At 41.2% G+C, this 17,494-nt stretch overlaps 1 protein-coding gene across 3 annotated transcripts in view; it reads right to left on the bottom strand.

Moving 5' to 3' along the window:
- The window catches only part of CDH4 (cadherin 4), a 1,160,485-nt gene that overhangs the window by 156,402 nt on the left and 986,589 nt on the right, over positions 1-17,494 (bottom strand). For all 3 annotated transcript variants that reach the window (XM_081948625.1, XM_081948626.1, XM_081948627.1), the window contains one exon: positions 693-865. In XM_081948625.1, the coding sequence (XP_081804751.1) occupies positions 693-865 (173 nt within the window). The remainder of the gene's footprint in view (positions 1-692; positions 866-17,494) is intronic.

Raw genomic sequence — 17,494 nt, 5'->3', positions numbered from 1 at the left:
ATCACAAATAAGCCCAAAATGTCTGTTAGTTGTTAGTTAACATTTAGCAAGTAAGTTTGCAAGCTGTTAAATGAGTTTCGCCCCCCTTTGACAAGCTTTCTTGTCATAGTTGTTAAGTGAATCTCTGCAGCTGTTAAGAAAGCAACATGGTTGTTAAGTGAACCTGGCATCCGCGTTGACTTTGCTTGTTTGAAGGTTTTAAAAGGGGATCACATGACCTTGGGACACAGCAATGGTCATATGATCCAGCTGCCAAGCCTCCAAATTCTGATCACATGATCACAGGGAATGCTGCAATGGTCATGTCAAAATTAGCAATAGCATTAGGACTTATATACCACTTTACAGTGCTTAACAGCCCTCTCTAAGCAGTTTATAGAGTCAGCCTATTGCCCCCAACAATTTGGGTCCTCATTTTACCCAAGGATGGAAGGCTGAGTCAACCTTGAGCCTGGTGAGATTTGAACTGCCAAATTGCAGGCAGCCGGAGTCAGCAGACATATCTTGCAGTACTGCACTCTAACCACTGTGCCACCGTGGCTTCAAAAAATGACTATAAACAACTTTTCTTCAGTGCCATTGTAATTTCAAACAATCACGAGACGAATGGTTGTTAAGTCAAGGACTGCCTGTAGCCATGAATGGGGAGTACCAACAGCTTAATTTGTCAATCAAAGAAGTTGCTCTCTTACCTCTCGGTCAAGTCCTGCTGCCACTGTCACTATATCTCCAGTCTCGCTGTTAATGGTAAACATATTCTGGGATGGACTTTGGGGTGTTTGAGTCACAATGCGGTATCTCACCATCCCATTTGCTGTGGTGCTGTCATCAGCATCGTTGGCCGTCACTGTCATCACGTAGGTTCCTTCACACAAGGTAGAAATGACAATAGAATCAATCAAATGGTCCACAAGAATGGGACTGATTGTTCTGACCGAGGCTTCCCAAGAGCATGAAGCCAACTTCTTGTCCCAACAAAAATCCCTTTTATTAATTTGCTGGGAATGCTGCTCATTCACATCCAGCAAGGTCTTTCAAGGGAGGATTTACAGTCACAGACCTTATCTGGCTTGGAGAGCTGCCAGACCGATGTCTGCAAAACTTGGCAAGGAGTCTCGGAGAGTCACAAACCAATTAAGCGAACTAATTGTCTCCTGCAAACTCCACTCCCCATTTGCTCCTCTTTTATTTCCTCTGGGAGGGGCCATTCATTGTCCACCTGTGGCCTTCCTCCCACATTGAGCCTTGTTCTTTAGCCGTTCCCTTCATCTGGCAACTCTGTGCATGCACACACTGGGAACAGACTCCAGCTGTTCGACTGCCTCACTGATGTCTGACTCGGAAGGCAGCTGATAACTGGCATACGGCCCTGGCCCCCTCTCTGCCTCCAACACAGAGCTCTCATCAGAGCCTTCCCCAGACTCCAGGACTGGCCCTGGTTCCTCCCCAACCTCCTCACTGTCCGAATCTGCTGCCAGCTCCACTGGCTGGTGGGCCACAACACTGATAAAATTCAATTCCTAGAGGCCAGTGGGTGAATTTTGTGGGTCACCTTCTCCACTTCTTACTAAATCTGAGGCCCTCCAGCATTTTCATTCTCTTCAATTCTAAGATATATGATTATTTTCTATTGATCATACTTGTCATGAGTGGCATGATGGCTTAGTGGTGAAGACACTCACCTCCCATTTGGAAGGTTGAGAGTTCAATCCTAGGTAGCGGCAGGTATTTCTCGCCTAGGGCTCAAAGAAAAATATCTGCTGTGAACTCCACCTGGTGTCAGGAAAGGCATCTGGCGAGTAAATGCTCAGCCCCTTCCCGTTGCCCTGACTCTACACCAAATTAAGGGATTACAGGGTTGTAAAAAGAGAATTTGTTATCATACTGGCCATGAATTATGGTAGAACTCTTTCACAGCTGGAGGGCATCAGAAGATGAAGAAGGTCTCCAGGTAATTTTTTCTTTTCTTAAAGTAGAGGAGAATTTTGGTAACATTAAGGAGGAGGACATAAGGAAAAATGTCTTCTAATTTGAGAACCAAGCATTTGAATTTTGATCACACGATCATGGGGATGCTTCAAAGGTTGTAACTGTGAAAAATAGTCATTAGTTACTTTTTTCAGTGCTGTTGTAACTTTTTTCAGCGCTGTTGCAACTTTGAACAGTCACTAAATGAACTGTTGTAGGTCAAGGACTACCTGTAGTTTGATGGGTCATGAATTGCAACCCTAACCCACAGCATGTAAAGATCACCACAAACTCATCAGTTGCTTTCTCCAGTTGATCATGAGATCAGTGTAAAGAATGGTATTCAAACTGGGCGGTGTTATGTAGAAGGGACTCAATTATGCTAACAAACAATTGAGTATACTCAGTTGGAAGAAAGAAGAGAGAAATAGAAGAAGGTAGAAGATGAACGTTTGAGATTTCAGATAATGGAGAAATATCAGAATGGCTGGATCAGATCCATGTAGCCCATATTCTCTGTCAAATATTGGCCAATTTAAAGGATATCTCTCGGAAGCTGAACTGGAGGGCAACAATCCTCTTCCACATTTAATGCACATAGCGGAATATACAAAACATGATGCCTGCAGCAATGGATCACACATTTAGTTACCACTGGTTTGCTCTGCGCGTGCCTACCCATTTCGTACATATGTGCATGCAAAGCGTGGGGCGTGCCTTCCGTGCATGTGCCCAGCCTCAAAAATAGGACAGCATAAAGCTGGGGAAGGTGGGCGGGGGCGGGGGCATGCCCACCCATGATTTCCACTACTGGTTTGGGTGAACCAGTCCGAACCGGCTGAATACCTTCTCTGGTTGCCTTGTGATTCAGAAGGCTATAAACAGCCATCAAAATTAATAGTGATTAATTAATTGGTGATTAATAAGTAGGACTTTGTAGATGCTTTTAGATTGTTTCTTTAAATGTTTATTTGTTAACAAATAATTCATTATGATAATAATAACAAAATAATAATTTTAACTAGTAGAAGCAACTTGGATATAAACTACAAATTGGAACCTGGGAAAAAGATTTATTAATTTTACTAATAAATTTTTGTCTAGATTTTGTTATAAAGATGTAATCTCTCTTGGGTCTGATGAGAGGAGATATGATATAAATAGTAAATAATTTTTAGCTGATTACAATAATAATAAATGTTCATGGATAATGTTTAACGAGCTGGCAGTGAATTCCACACCCTTACTATGCCCCATGTGAAAAGCATTTCCTTCTTTGGGGGCTAAATTTGGTGGCTTTTACTTTTGATGGATGACCTTCAACTGTGGTAGGTTCAGCTGACTATTTCCCAATACTAGCCATATGCATTTTTCTAAAAAAAGGAATAATTTTGCAAGTCCCCCTCCAGAAGATAAGAAATTCCACTGCAGAGCTGAGAAAAGTTGGGTTACAGCTCTTCTTAAAAATTGATCATCCACAGCTGCACCAATTTGCTTCTGATCGTATGACCCATGCAAAGTTCTCCATTCCTTTCTTTATAAAGCAGCTTTTGTGGCCTCAAATAATCTGGACCTAGAAAGTAATTAAAAGGTTACTTTTTTTTCTTTTAAAAAAAAGGAACAGTGAATGGTTATTCTGGGGATTAAGATAAGAGTGCCATTCTTAAATCGTAGGATCAAAGAGTTGGAAATGACATTGAAGTACAGGATCCTGACAGGTGAAGAATCATAGAATCAAGCGAATAAATGAGTCTGTGGGTTTTTTTTTCCTGTTCCAGGTAAAATTGTTCTGTGCTCTGACTTGCCAGCTACCAATTTGTGATGTTGCTTGCTTGCCTGACCTTTCCAACAAAGCTATTAGGACTTTGTTCCTAATCAGATTTAGTAGTACTGTGCTGAAATTTGTCTGGCAAATTTAGCCATTTACTTATTGCTGGAGTGCTTGAGAACTTTTAAATCATTTGCCCTGTTTTTATGTTGCTCTTTCTTGAACTGACTTTATTACTGGAGGTGGAGGAGAAGGTACAGGTAGCCCTTGACTCATGACCATTCATTTAGCAACTGTTTGATGTTACCAATGGCAATGAAAAAAATAACTCATGACTGAGCCTCACACTTATGGCAATTGCAACATCCTCATGGTTACGTGGTCACAATTCATTAATAAAAACTAACGCTAAAGATTCCCCTCGCACATATGTGATAGTCGTTCCCGATTCTAGGGGGCGGTGCTCATCTCTGTTTCAAAGCCAGCACTATCCGAAGACGTCTCCGTGGTCATGTGGCCGGCATGACTAAACGCCGAAGGTGCACGGAACGCTCTTACCTTCCCACCAAAGGTGGTTCCTATTTTTCTACTTGCATTTTTATGTGCTTTCGAACTTTAGGTAGGCAGAAGCTGGGACAAGTAATGGGAGCTCACTTCGTTACGTGGCGCTAGGGATTCGAACCACCGAACTCTGACCTTTCTGATCAACAAGCTCAGCGTCTTAATCACTGAGCTGCCGGGTCCCTAATTCATTAATACATGTTATTAATGATCGCGGTGATTTGTGAATGATTGCAGCAAAAAAAATGTTTTGGCCATATGATCTGTCACTTTAATGACTACACTGCTTAACAATGAATTTTCCAGTGCCAATTGTGGTCATAAGTCAAGGACTATCTGTTACTGCTAAGGTTTATAATTGCTCCATTTTTTTCTTCTACCAATGGTTAATGGCCTGTTTCTTTTTCTTTTTTTTCCGTGTTTGGCTAGACGTTGGTTTTTTTTAAAAAAAATGTTTGATGTTTTTCACTATGTCATCCCTGTGCCTGTGGCACTGGGCTAAAGGGGATGGCTGACCTTCACTGAATTTATTACACCCATTTCACATTAAGAATTGTTTGTAACTAAGGATAATATGTGTTGTTGAGGGTTGAAATGAGAAGTTGTTGGTGCTTGCTCGACTTGGCTGTTTTCTTGCAGATGTTTTATTACCCAGATTAGGTAACATCATCCATGCTAGTACTGATTTTCCCAAACCAGCACGGATGATGTTACCTAAGAACAGTTTTTTCCTGAACGCCATCACTCTGCTAAACAAATAATCCCCTTCCTAATGCCGCGACCCTTTAATACAGTTCCTCATGTTGTGGTGACCCCCAACCATAAAATTATTTTATGTTTTCCGTATTTTTTCAAAAATATGTGTTTTCCGATTATCTTAGGCGATCCCTGTGAACGGGTCATTCGACCCACAAAGGAGTCCTGACCCACAGGTTGAGAACCACTGCCTTAGCACTCTTAAATTATTTACTAAGTCTGCATTACTATTACTATTAATCTTCTCATCGTTCCTATCACCCATCTCCTCCCACTTATGACTGTATGACTGTAACTTTGTTGCTTGTATCCTTACGATTTATATTGATTGTTTCCTAGTATGATTTGATTGCTTATTTGTACCCAATGCCTATCATTCACTGTTGTACTTTATGATTCGTGACGAATGTATCTTTTCTTTTATGTACGCTGAGAGCATATGCACCAAAGACAAATTCCTTGTGTGTCCAATCACACTTGGCCAATAAAGAATTCTATTCTATTCTAGTCTAATTTAGGTGATGAAATATCTACAAGAAAACAACCAAGTTCGGAGAGTATCAAGGACCCCGTAGAATTGTTTTTGACATTAAAATCTAAACTGTATGAGCGGCTCTGTCCCAATATTTTCATTTTTATGGCTGCATTAGAATATCTATTATACCAACTTACATTAAAGCAAGATTGATGCTCATTAGGCAGACTTAAAATGCATAAAACGGGGAAGTAATGAGGCATTTACCAAGAGGCCATCCTTCCTTCCCCCAAAATCCTTCCACTTTGCAGATTTTGCCTCCAAATCACGTTTTCCCAGCAAGTCACCTTTCCCAACAACAGTTTGTCTACTGCTGTGATTTAAACACAAGACAATGATAATTATTTTGTACTGACCTGTACCTTACGGTTTGTGTTTATAAACTGTTGTTATTACCACACCATTAAAGTTTGTTAACCTTTTTGGTCTAATTTTCAAACTACATGATAGTTAATTTAATTATCTCTCCCTCCCCAGACAAAAAATATGCAACTCATTACAGAAAGATATGTAGCAGTAACCTTATTACATTAGCTCTCCATTGACCTGAGTTAATTATGGCTTTGTACTTAATTTTTCCCTTCTAGCCATTTTCCTGAGGAAGATGTGATATTTTGTAGATTGTACCCTACACACATAACTAATTGAGGAGAAAAGACAAAAGTTTAGTTATGGGGAAGACATTCAGAACAGACAAGCAGATAAAACAAGATAAACTTTCCAATTCTGACATCCCTAAGCCATGGCAAACCATTTCTAACCCTCCTTCCAATGTTGAAAAAACACATAATAGTGTAGGAAATTATTACCCACCCCTCTCCTAGAAAAATGAAATATGTTAGGAAATATTAAAAGGGCAGAATATTTCCCCTACAAGGGAGGCAGAGACGCAGCCCCACCACCACCATCTTTGTCAATGGGCCATTAAGGCCTGAATCAGTCTATTCTACATAACAAAGATCTACCTCCTTCAGGCAGAGCCATAAAGCTTTTTCATTACATCATCACCCAGCAAGAGTCAACCAAGCTTGCGACTCAGGACAACCTACAGAGTTGCCCCTGCATGGCCCCATGAGAGTCTGACAACCAATCAGAATACAAGCTCAAATTCAAAAGCCCAGGGAGGGCATAAAACCCAGGCACCCTTAGCCTCCAACATCTCAAGCCATGTGATCCTGTTCATCAATAAACCTTCTTTCCAAGCAACTTCCAAGAATCCAGTGTCTTTTTCTCCACTTGGAACTGAACCCAGAAGGACATTTCTTCCAACAATTGTTTATCACCTGCTCTCTCATTTATCACTTTCCTTTTTCTCCCTCTTTCTACGCTTTTCATAAATGTACAGTTTCTGGGGTGAGGAGGAGAGGGAGGTAAGGGCTGTGTCTATGTTGTTGTTTTTTCAGGCACTGCAATCGAGATTTCAGAGTAAACTAAGAACGAAATGGTACATCTGAACTGGAAGCTGGGTGAAGATTGCTCTATATCAGCGATGGTGAACCTATGGCACATGCGCCACAGGTGGCACGCAGGGCCATATTTGCTGGCACGCGAGCTGTCAGCTCCGGCGCACATGTGTGTGACAGCCTGCTGATTTTCAGTCTTCCGGAGGGCCGGGAGGCCGTTTTTGCCCCCCCCCAGGCTTCAGGAAAGCCTCCATAGCCTGGGGAGGGTGAAAAACAGGGCCAACGGGCCAACCGGAAGTTCAGAAATGATCCATTTCTGGCTTCTGGAGGGTCCCCGGGGAGGGGGAGGGGGCGCGGAGGGTGTTTTTGCCCACCCCAGGCTTTAGGAAAGCCTCCAGAACCTGGGGAGGGCAAAACTCCCCCCCATGTGGGGTGAGGGGGTCATACACACATGAGAGGGGTAGGGGCTGCATACGCATGCACACGTGGGTGAGGCGCATTGAATTGTGGGAGTGGGCATGCATGTGGGTGCAATAGTACGCACATGCACAATTTTGGCATGCCTTTACAAAAAGGTTCACCATCGCTGCTCTATGTTATTTCTCTTCATTTACTGAACACAATGAGTAAAAACCAGCAGGACTGCAGGGCTTCAGGTGGCCTTACCTATGCCAAGCATATTCAGAAGCCCTGGCACAGGAAATAAAATTACCCCTATGTGTATTAAGCCTCCACCCCAACTGAAAATCCTTCTTTCCAGGCTGAGGGGAACTGATAACATTGATGAAATTTAAAATTGAATATCAAAATAACATGCCTGGTTGGCTATTTCAGTCCTCTTAAATATATATTTTCCAGGCTCTGGGTAAATAGAATGATGAAGTTTATATATACCCGTAAGCCTATCTTGTGAACTTTAATGTTAGGGAGTGAAGAGACGAAATTCATTTTCTTCTTTCCATACAATAACAGCCTGGATATTTGTATAAAACCCTTTAGCTGTCTTGTAGCTGAAATGCCAGAACGTACATTGAACGCTTGAGACTGGTTTCCAGGTTTGTATTCTTTGAAAAGGTTTTCGAAAGGAAATTGCCTTTTGCACAATTCCCAGACAGCCTGTTCATCTAATCCTTATATCATCACCATTATGTTTATGGTCTTCCTGAGGTATCATCACCCAACACCCCTGAATGGTACTAAATGGACAAATGCTGGTTTTGACCTTCAGGTTGACACGGACAGTTTATGAGAAAGATATTTGATCTCCTTCTGTTGATTATGGCAAACAAGAATTAGAATTAGAATAACAGAGTTGGAAGGGACCTTGAAGGTCTTCTAGTCCAACCCCTTGCTTAGGCAGGAAACCCTACACCACTTCAGACAAATAAATATCCAACATCTTTAAAACGTCCAGTGTTGGAGCATTCACAACTTCTGGAGGCATGTTGTTCCATTGATTAATTGTTCTGTCAGGAAATTTCTCCTTAGTTCTAGGTTGCTTCTCTCCTTGATGAGTTTCCACCCATTGCTTCTTGTCCTGCCCTCAGGTGCTTTGGAGAATAGCTTGACTCCCTCTTCTTTGTGGCAGAACCTGAGATATTGGATGACTGCTATCAGGTCACCCCTAGTCCTTCTTTTCATTAGACATACCTAGTTCCTGAAGCCGTTCTTCATATGTTTTAGCCTCCAGTCCAGGGGTGGGCTCCTGCCAGTTCTGAGTCCCTTTGGAGAAGGGCGGCATATAAATCCAAATAAACCAAACCAAAACCAGTTCTAACCTTTTCTATAGAAGAGGTTCCACAAATCTACAGTGCCATTTAGAACCGGTTCCAGCTCCCCACCCCCGCCTATTCGCACATCATCAAGATGAAGAGCCAGAGGAGGAATTCTGGGAGTTGAACTCCACAAGTCTTAAAGCTGCCAAGTTTGAACACCCCTGGGATTTTTTAGGGGTGCAAGGGTCTTGTAACTTGACAGCTTTAAGACTTGTGTGCTTCAAATGCCAGAATTTCTGAGCCAACATTTTGGTTGCTAAGCAAGAGCGTTGTTAAGTGGGCTCCAGGCTGATATCTTCCAAATGCCACTCTGTAGCAGGCAATGCTTGGCAAGAAGTCAGGAACAGATCTTCACCCTAATGAATTGAACGAATTGTCTCCTGCAAACTCCCCTCCCCTTTCGCTCCTCCTTATTCCCTATGGGAGGGGTCATTCACCGTCCACCTGTGCTTTATTCCTGAATCCACCCTTGTTCCTTAGTTGTTCCCTTCTCCTGGCAGCTCTGCAAATGTGCAGATGGTAGTTCCTATTTTTTTGTATTTGCATTTTACATGCTTTTGAATTGCTAGGTTGGCAGAACCTGGGACAAGTAACGTGAGCTCACTCCGTTACGCAGAGCTAGGGTTTCAACCTGCCGACCTGCCAACACTTCTTATCGATAAACTGAGCATCTTAGCCACTGAGTCACTACATCCCATGTATCAATATGTATATTCCTAGTATCAACCATCAAAATCATAGCCAAGCCTGACCTTGCTTATCTTATCTGAGATCAGCCAAGGTGAATCAGATGCTGCCACTGATTGTGGATCCTAGTCAATAAAGCACATTCTTTACACGAAAAAGTGTTGTCATCCTTTTGACGTGGCTTTTTATTGAAATTCAGCTGGTGTTCTCCATGACCTTTCCAGAAGCTAACCTAATTAATAAAGGAAGTTTATTATTGCTAGATTTGCTGGATCCTCAACCTCTCAAGAGCTACACGGAGAGACACCTTAGTGAGGAAAACGAACAGAGGCGCCTGAAGAGATGGCATGAAGGATGCAAGAGGACTCCCACTGTGAACGATTGAAGCCATACTTTTCATGTTAAGAAAATTAAGCACTTGATTAAGAAAACAAATAGGCCATTTTGGGTAGACATTAGAAGGGATTTGATCACTGCTTTGGGGAAGGGAAAAGGGAGGGAGAGTGGAGGAGATTGCATATTGGTTTTTTTGAGAGAGAGAAGATTGGTATCATAGGAAAAGCATCGTATCTTTTCAGATTTCAGATTAACAGAGTTGGAAGGGACCATGTAGGTCATCTAGTCCAACCCCCTACCCCAGCAGGAAACCCTACACCATTTCTGACAGATGGCAGTCCAATCTCTTCTTGAAAGCCTCCAGTGATGAAGCTCCCACAACTTCCAAAGGCAACTTCTGTTCCGCTGGTTGACTCTTCTCACTGCCAGAAAACTTTTCCTTATTTCCAGGTTGAATCTCTCCTAGATCAGTTTCCATCCATTATTCCTTGTCTGGCCATCGGGTGCTTTGGAAAATAGCTTGACCCTTTCCTCGCTGTGGCAGCCCCTCAAATAAATTGGCTTTTTAAATTGGCCAGCATCATTCTGTGAGGGAGATGGACAATATCTAAATTTGATATATGATTAATAAATAAATAATCAAGATATGTATGGGTTCTCGTCCGCCCCCCTCTCTTTTTCTGTCCAACCTTCAATAAGAATATTTTCTCCTCATGAACAAGCAATGCAACCTGGAACTGACAATTGTATTATTAGAGAAGACAGGTTGATACATCCTTGTCAGGTCTTTCTATCCATCACGCTAGAGAATGAGAAGGTCCAGGATGATCTATGCTATCACTAGACAGCAGTGTCCTTCTGCTTTTGACATAGGATGAATAGGGAAGTCTATACAAAAAAATAATAAAATAAAATAAAGGAACACAAACCTTGTATTGTTCAGGAAACTTTTCATTTACCCTGGATAATCAATTGTTGATCTGAAAACTGCCTGACTCCAAAAGAAAAGGATTTTTATGCGAAATGTCATACTAAATCTTATTTCTGTTTGCACATAGAGGTAGTCCTCAATTTACAACAGTAATGGAGCCTTCCCTGCAAAGGTAATCACATGACTGGCCTGATTTTACAAACATGAATGTGAAGTGAATGTGGCAGTTTAAGAGAGTCCATTGCTCGTTATAGGGCGCAAACAACGATTTTTCACGAAATCCCAGTCAAGTTAGTGTGGGATGCTGCAAATGACTGCAAATGTGGATTTCAACCCTAAATGGTTGAAATTGGGGGGGAGGGGCAGCTATCATAACTTTGGAATTGGGTGATAATAAGTACTTGGTTTTTTGAGGGGGTGGGGGTTACTAAGTCAACTCAGAGGTGCTTTCCAAAAGGCAACTGGACTTTCTTGCTTCCCCCCACCCCCACCCCCTTGAAATGTTTTGCTTCTCATCTAAGAAGCTTCTTCAGTCAGAACTGAAGAAGCTTCTTGAATGAGAAGCGAAATGTTTTCAAGGAAAAAGAAACCAAGGCAGTCCGGTTGTCTTCGGGAAAGCAGCTTTGGGACAACCATGACCTGGATGATTGGGAATCTACATAGATATTAAGTCACCGGTTGTAAGTTAAGGACTCTCAGTTTTTGCAGTTTTGCAGTGTTTTATCATGAGGGACGCTCAGTGGCTCAGTGGCTAAGACACTGAGCTTGTCGATCAGAAAGTTCGGCAGTTCAAATCCCTAGCACCCGTAATGGAGTGAGCTCCCGTTACTTGTTCCAGCTTCTGCCAACCTAACAGTTCGAAAGCATGTAAAAATACAAGTAGAAAAATAGGAACCACCTTTGGTGGGAAGATAACAGCGTTCTGTGCGCCTTCGGCGTTTAGTCATGCCAGCCACATGACACGGTGACGTCTTCGGACAACGCTGGCTCTTCAGCTTTGAAATGGAGATGAGTACTGCCCCCTAGAGCCAGGAAGGACCAGCATATATGTGCAAGGGGAACCTTTACCTATCATCTCTTTCTATCCACAAATCGCTTTGTTTCGATGTTGAAAAGCCCACCAATTCTCTCTGATCAACTATTTAGGTGCCTTAGCAAAAGCCTACCTCATGTTCTTGGATGCATAGATAAAAAGTGAAGTTTCAGGCAAGTGAGAAACACCTATCTTGCCCAAGCAACCAGAAATCCTAGCTTCTCTAATCCCCTCTGAGTTTCGGGAGCTACATTCTTGGGTTCTCTTACTCAGAATGCTTGAAGTGAATTTAGGTTCTCTATTAGGGCTGAGATAGAGTTACAATTCATTTGAGAGAGCAGGTAGTTCTCGATTGACAACCAGAATTAGGCCCAAAATTTCTGTGGCTAAGTGGGACATTTGTTATGTGAAGCTTGCCCCATTTTACAACCTTTCTTGCCACATTTGTGAAGTGAATCACTGCAATGGTTAATTCTGCCATCTGCAAGTTTCTCATTTTCATCTCCTCCCCCCACCCCCTGTAATTTTGACAACTCACTCGAGCAGTTCTCTTCCATGTCTTTTTATTACCAGGATTGTACATGGTGAGACGTGGAGCGTTTTCTCCATTAAGTGCACAATCAGGTAAAAACAAACGTCCTCCCCCCCCCTTCTTTTTCTTCCTCATGACAGTAAATCTGAAATCTTGCATCTTCACGTAGGGTGATGTAGAAAATGCAAGGCTATGCCTTAAAGGATTAATTTCCACAAACCTTTAAATTGGGGCTTAATTTGAAAACTAATTCAGGTCCATAATTGGCTTTCTGTTCAAATCACTGAGGCTAAAAGATTTAAATTCTTAATATCTAGATGACTTTCAAGTATTTCGCCCCCATCTGTGCATTAGTCCGCGGTTTTAATCTCTCAGGGGGATCTCTGCTGGCAGAGAAATTAAATAAATAAATAAACAGCAGGAGAACTAATAGAATAATCAACTTTTAGGGTTCCTTCCCTTCCCCCCCTCCCAAATCCCTGGTATTCTGCCGAATATTTATTTTTTACGAGATTTCTCCGGTTTAATGTGCGACATGTAGATCTCACTCCCGGCTATTTAATTTTTTAAAAGGGACATCAATAAACAGAACTGTACCAGGGAGGAGAAGAGCTAACGCAGTCAGAGAAGGCAGGGGATTTTAATTACAACATTCTTCACTTAAGCAATAACCGTAGCGTGGCTTCTCTGCTTTGGAGGTGTGCCCTTAGTGCTTAAAAGCTTTTTGCAATGCTGTTTTTCAAAAGAAGGAAACGAGAGTTGGCTGGAGTTAATGCGTCAAGTTCATTCTGTCCAAAAGTATCTCCTTTTAAAAGGAGATCTACTCCTCAGCCAGTTTTTTTTTAAAAGAACCAAGACTAGAAATTCACTGCTTTGGTTCTTTATAGGAGTCAGCCCAGAGTACAATAAAACAAAAACACAACAGGTAGTCCTCTACTTACAAACATTTGTTTAGTGACTGCTTAAAGTTACAACGGCACTGAAAAAGTGACTTATGACCAGGGGGTGGGCTTCAAAAATTTCAGCAATGGGTTCTCTGCCCAGTTGTTGAGTGGGCGTGGCCATGGTGGGCTTGGCCTAGATGGCCTCCTGCACCGCGGAGGGGGGCGTTTTTGTCTTCCCCATGCTTCCTTTGAGTCTCTGAAAGGGGCCTGTTCTCTGGGCGTGGTTTGGTGGGTGTGGCTTGGTGGTGGTAAGGTCATGTGACAGGGTGGGCGTGGCCGACTTTTAAAAAAGAAATTTCAACATTCTAAAATTTTTATTTTTAAACAAACATAGACAAACAAAACATATAACATAAAAAACATCTTCCATTGCGTATAGTGTGTCGATTGGTTACAAAGTTTTTTTGCATCCTTTCCATAGTCATCGCTTAAACTTTATAAAAAGTCACGTATTGTCAATAAAATATATTTATATACATTATTATTATAGTACTTCATTTGTTTGACTATTACTATTATTTCTTCATTTTAAATGAGGTATTCTAAATATGGGCTCATTTATATTATAATAATTCATTACATCATCTTCAATATATCCAATAGTATTTTTATATCCTATTCTAAATCATTCTATTATTTTGGTATTGGTAACATTCTCTAGTAATGTTCAATTCCATCTTTTTTTTTTAAATCTGACCACGGATAAAATAAATCCCATATCCTATAAAATTGTTTATCTTCTTGTTCTCTAATTTCATATGTCAACTTACTCATTACAGCACATTCCATTATTCATATCATCATATATGTATACAATTATTATGATTATTAAGCATTCATTGAGTATAGCTATTATTACATCCTTTTTTATGTGAAGTATACTAAATTTAAAGTAAATTTATATTATGGCATTTCATTACACCATCCTGAAATCATCCAATGGTAATACATCTTTATATTCTATTCTATATAGAATTGTTTATATTTTGTAACTTTTTTTAATTGTTAAAGTGTTTTTCACTACCTATTTGCCCGAACTGGTAATAAAAAATGCTTTAAGAAGCAGCTGCCAAAAAAGCCAACACAGTTCTAGGCTGCATCAACAGAGGGATAGAATCAAGATCACGTGAAGTGTTAATACCACTTTATAATGCCTTTATAAGGCCACACTTGGAATACTGCATTCAGTTCTGGTCGCCACGATGTAAAAAAGATGTGGAGACTCTAGAAAGCGTGCAGAGAAGAGCAACAAAGATGATTAGGGGACTGGAGACTAAAACATATGAAGAACGGTTGCAGGAACTAGGTATGTCTAGCTTAAGAGAAAGAAGGACTAGGGGAGACATGATAGCAGTGTTCCAATATCTCAGGGGTTGCCACAAAGAAGAGGGAGTCAAGCTATTCTCCAAGGCACCTGAGGACAGAACAAGAAGCAATGGGTGGAAACTAACCAAGGAGAGAAGCAACTTAGAACTGAGGAGAAACTTCCTGACAGAACAATTAATCAGTGGAACAGCTTGCCTCCAGAAGTTGTGAATGCCCCAACACTGGAAGTCTTTAAGAAGATGTTGGATAGCCATTTGTCTGGAACGGTATAGGGTTTCCTGCCTAGGCAGGGGGTTGGACTAGAAGACCTCCAAGGTCCCTTCCAACTCTACTATTGTATTGTATTTGTATTGTATAAGTGAAAAAAAAGATTCAGCTCTGTCGTGCGATCATGGGAACCTTTTTTTCACTTTTAAAAGCACTTTTTCCTGCCGGTTCTGGCGAATAGGCAGGAAAGAAAATGCTTTAAAAGTGAGGGGGAAAGCTTCCGATGAGTGTGCGAATCAGCTGTGAGCCGTGTGATTATCAGAAGCATTTTTTTTTCACTTTTTAAGCACTTTTTTTCTGCCGGTTTAGGCGAATAGGCAGGGGAAAAATGCTTTAAAAAGAGGAGGGGGGGAAAACTTCCGATAATCGTACAGCTCACAACTGACCCGTGCGTTCCTCGGAAGCTTTTTTTTACTACCGGTTTGCAGAACCAATGTCAATCGTCCCCACCAGTTCATGCAAACTGGTAGCATTTCACCCCTGAATGTAATCTAAGTAGAGAACGTGGCACTGTAATTGGACATAACACAACACAACAACCAATACTTTGGATTACTATGTCCTGAATTCTTTATGGAAAAGGACTGAGCAATTTTCATCGACGATTCATATAATGTCTAATGTGGAAATACGCTGAATCCAGATGTTGACTGTCTAGGTTTACCCTATTTCTTGAGGCAAGGCAGATGTTCCACTTGATCTGTTTCTGCTAACTATTCTGGAGGTTTTTAACAGGAGACGAGACAGCCACCTTTCTAAATAGTATAGTTTCTCCTGCTTAAGCAGGGGGATGGACTAGAAGACCTCCAAGGTCCCTTCCAGCTATTCTATTCTATTCTGCCCATGTTTTCCTGAAAATAAGACCCTGTGTTATATTTTTTTTGCCACCAAAAAAGGCACCACGTCTTATTTTCGGGGAGGGGGAGGGAATGTCATTCACTGACTCAACTCACTCACACGTGTTGCCCCCAGCCTCCTTTTAGCTGTCAGAGACTTTCAGAAACTTCTGCCGCTGGCAAGGCTTTCCTGAAGGCCTCTGCAGCCGAAAACAGAGCTCTGGATCAATCAGCTGCAGAGGTCTTTCAGAAAACCCTGCGGGCCACAGAAGAAATGGGCTGGCAAGGCAGGTGTCGTGGTGTGTGAGGCCTGGCTGCAACTGCCCAAAGATAAGCAGTAGGGCAGCTCCACCCACCTATCCATCCCCCTAGCTTGATTTTTACCCGTGCATCCTGGAGTGGGTGGGGTCTTAATTAGGGCCTATTTTTTGGGGGGTAGGGCTTATATTGGGCACAAGTGGAAAAATCAAGCTAGAACTTACTTTCAGGATAAGTCATATTTCGGGAAAACTGTATTCTATTCTATTCTATTCTATTCTATTCTATTCTATTCTATTCTATTCTATTCTATTCTTCCATTCCATTCCTTTCCATTCCATTCCATATTCTATTCCATTCCATTCTATTCCATATTCTATTCCATTCCATTCCATATTCCATTCCATATTCTATTCCATTCCATTCTATTCTTCTATTCCATTCCATATTCCATTCCATATTCCATATTCCATTCCATATTCTATTCCATTCCATTCTATTCTTCTATTCCATTCCATATTCTATTCCATTCCATTCCATCCCATCCCATCCCATCCCATCCCATCCCATTCCATTCCATTCTATTCTATTCCTTCCATTCCATTCCATATTCTATTCTATTCCATTCCATTCTATTCCTTCCATTCCATATTCTATTCTATTCTATTCCTTCCATTCCATTCCATCCATTCCATATTCTATTCCATTCCATTCCATTCTATTCCATTCTGTTCCTTCCATTCCATTCCATTCCATTCCATAGTCTATTCCATTCATTCCATTCTATTCTATTATATTCTATTCCTTCCATTCCATTTTCTATTCTATTCCATCCCATTTCATTCCATATTCTATTCTATTCTATTCTATTCTATTCTATTCTATTCTACTCTACTTTACTCTACTCTATTCCATTCTTCCATTCTATTCCTTTCATTCCATTCCATATTCTATTCCATTCCATTCCATATTCTATTCCATTCCATATTCTATTCTATTCTATTCTATTCTATTCTATTCTATTCTATTCTATTCCATTCCATTCCATTCCATTCTATTCCATTCCATATTCTATTCTATTCCATTCCATTCCATTCCCAGGGCTGAGAGAGAGTGACTGGCCCAAGGTCACCTAGTTGGCTTTGTGCTTGACTAGAACTCAAAGCCGCCAACTTATAGCCTAATGCTTTAATTAGTACAACAAACTGGATTTTGGTTTAAACATGGGCTTCCTAAATATCTATGGAGATTTTCAGTCATCCAGGTCACGGCTGTCCCAAAGATGCTGTTCAAAAGGCAACTAGACTTTCTTGCTTTTTTCCCTTGAAAACATGTTGCTTCTCATCCAAGAAGCTTCTTCAGTTCTTCTGAAGGACTAAAGAAGATTTTTGGATGAGAAGTGAAACTTTTTCAAGGAAAAAACCCCCAAGAAAGTCCAGTTGCCTTTTGAACTGTGCCTTTGGGACATTGGCCCTGTAACAAAATTTCTCAGATGGAACTTTTCCAAACAATTATTCCAAGTCCCCCCCCCCCCGCATATATCTGCATATTACCTTGATTAACCTTAAAGAAATACAC

This window comes from Natrix helvetica (assembly GCF_964273705.1).
Source record: "Natrix helvetica genome assembly, chromosome: 3".
NCBI classification, from domain to species: Eukaryota; Metazoa; Chordata; class Lepidosauria; order Squamata; family Natricidae; genus Natrix; species Natrix helvetica.
This window is presented reverse-complemented; position numbering and strand designations above follow the sequence as displayed.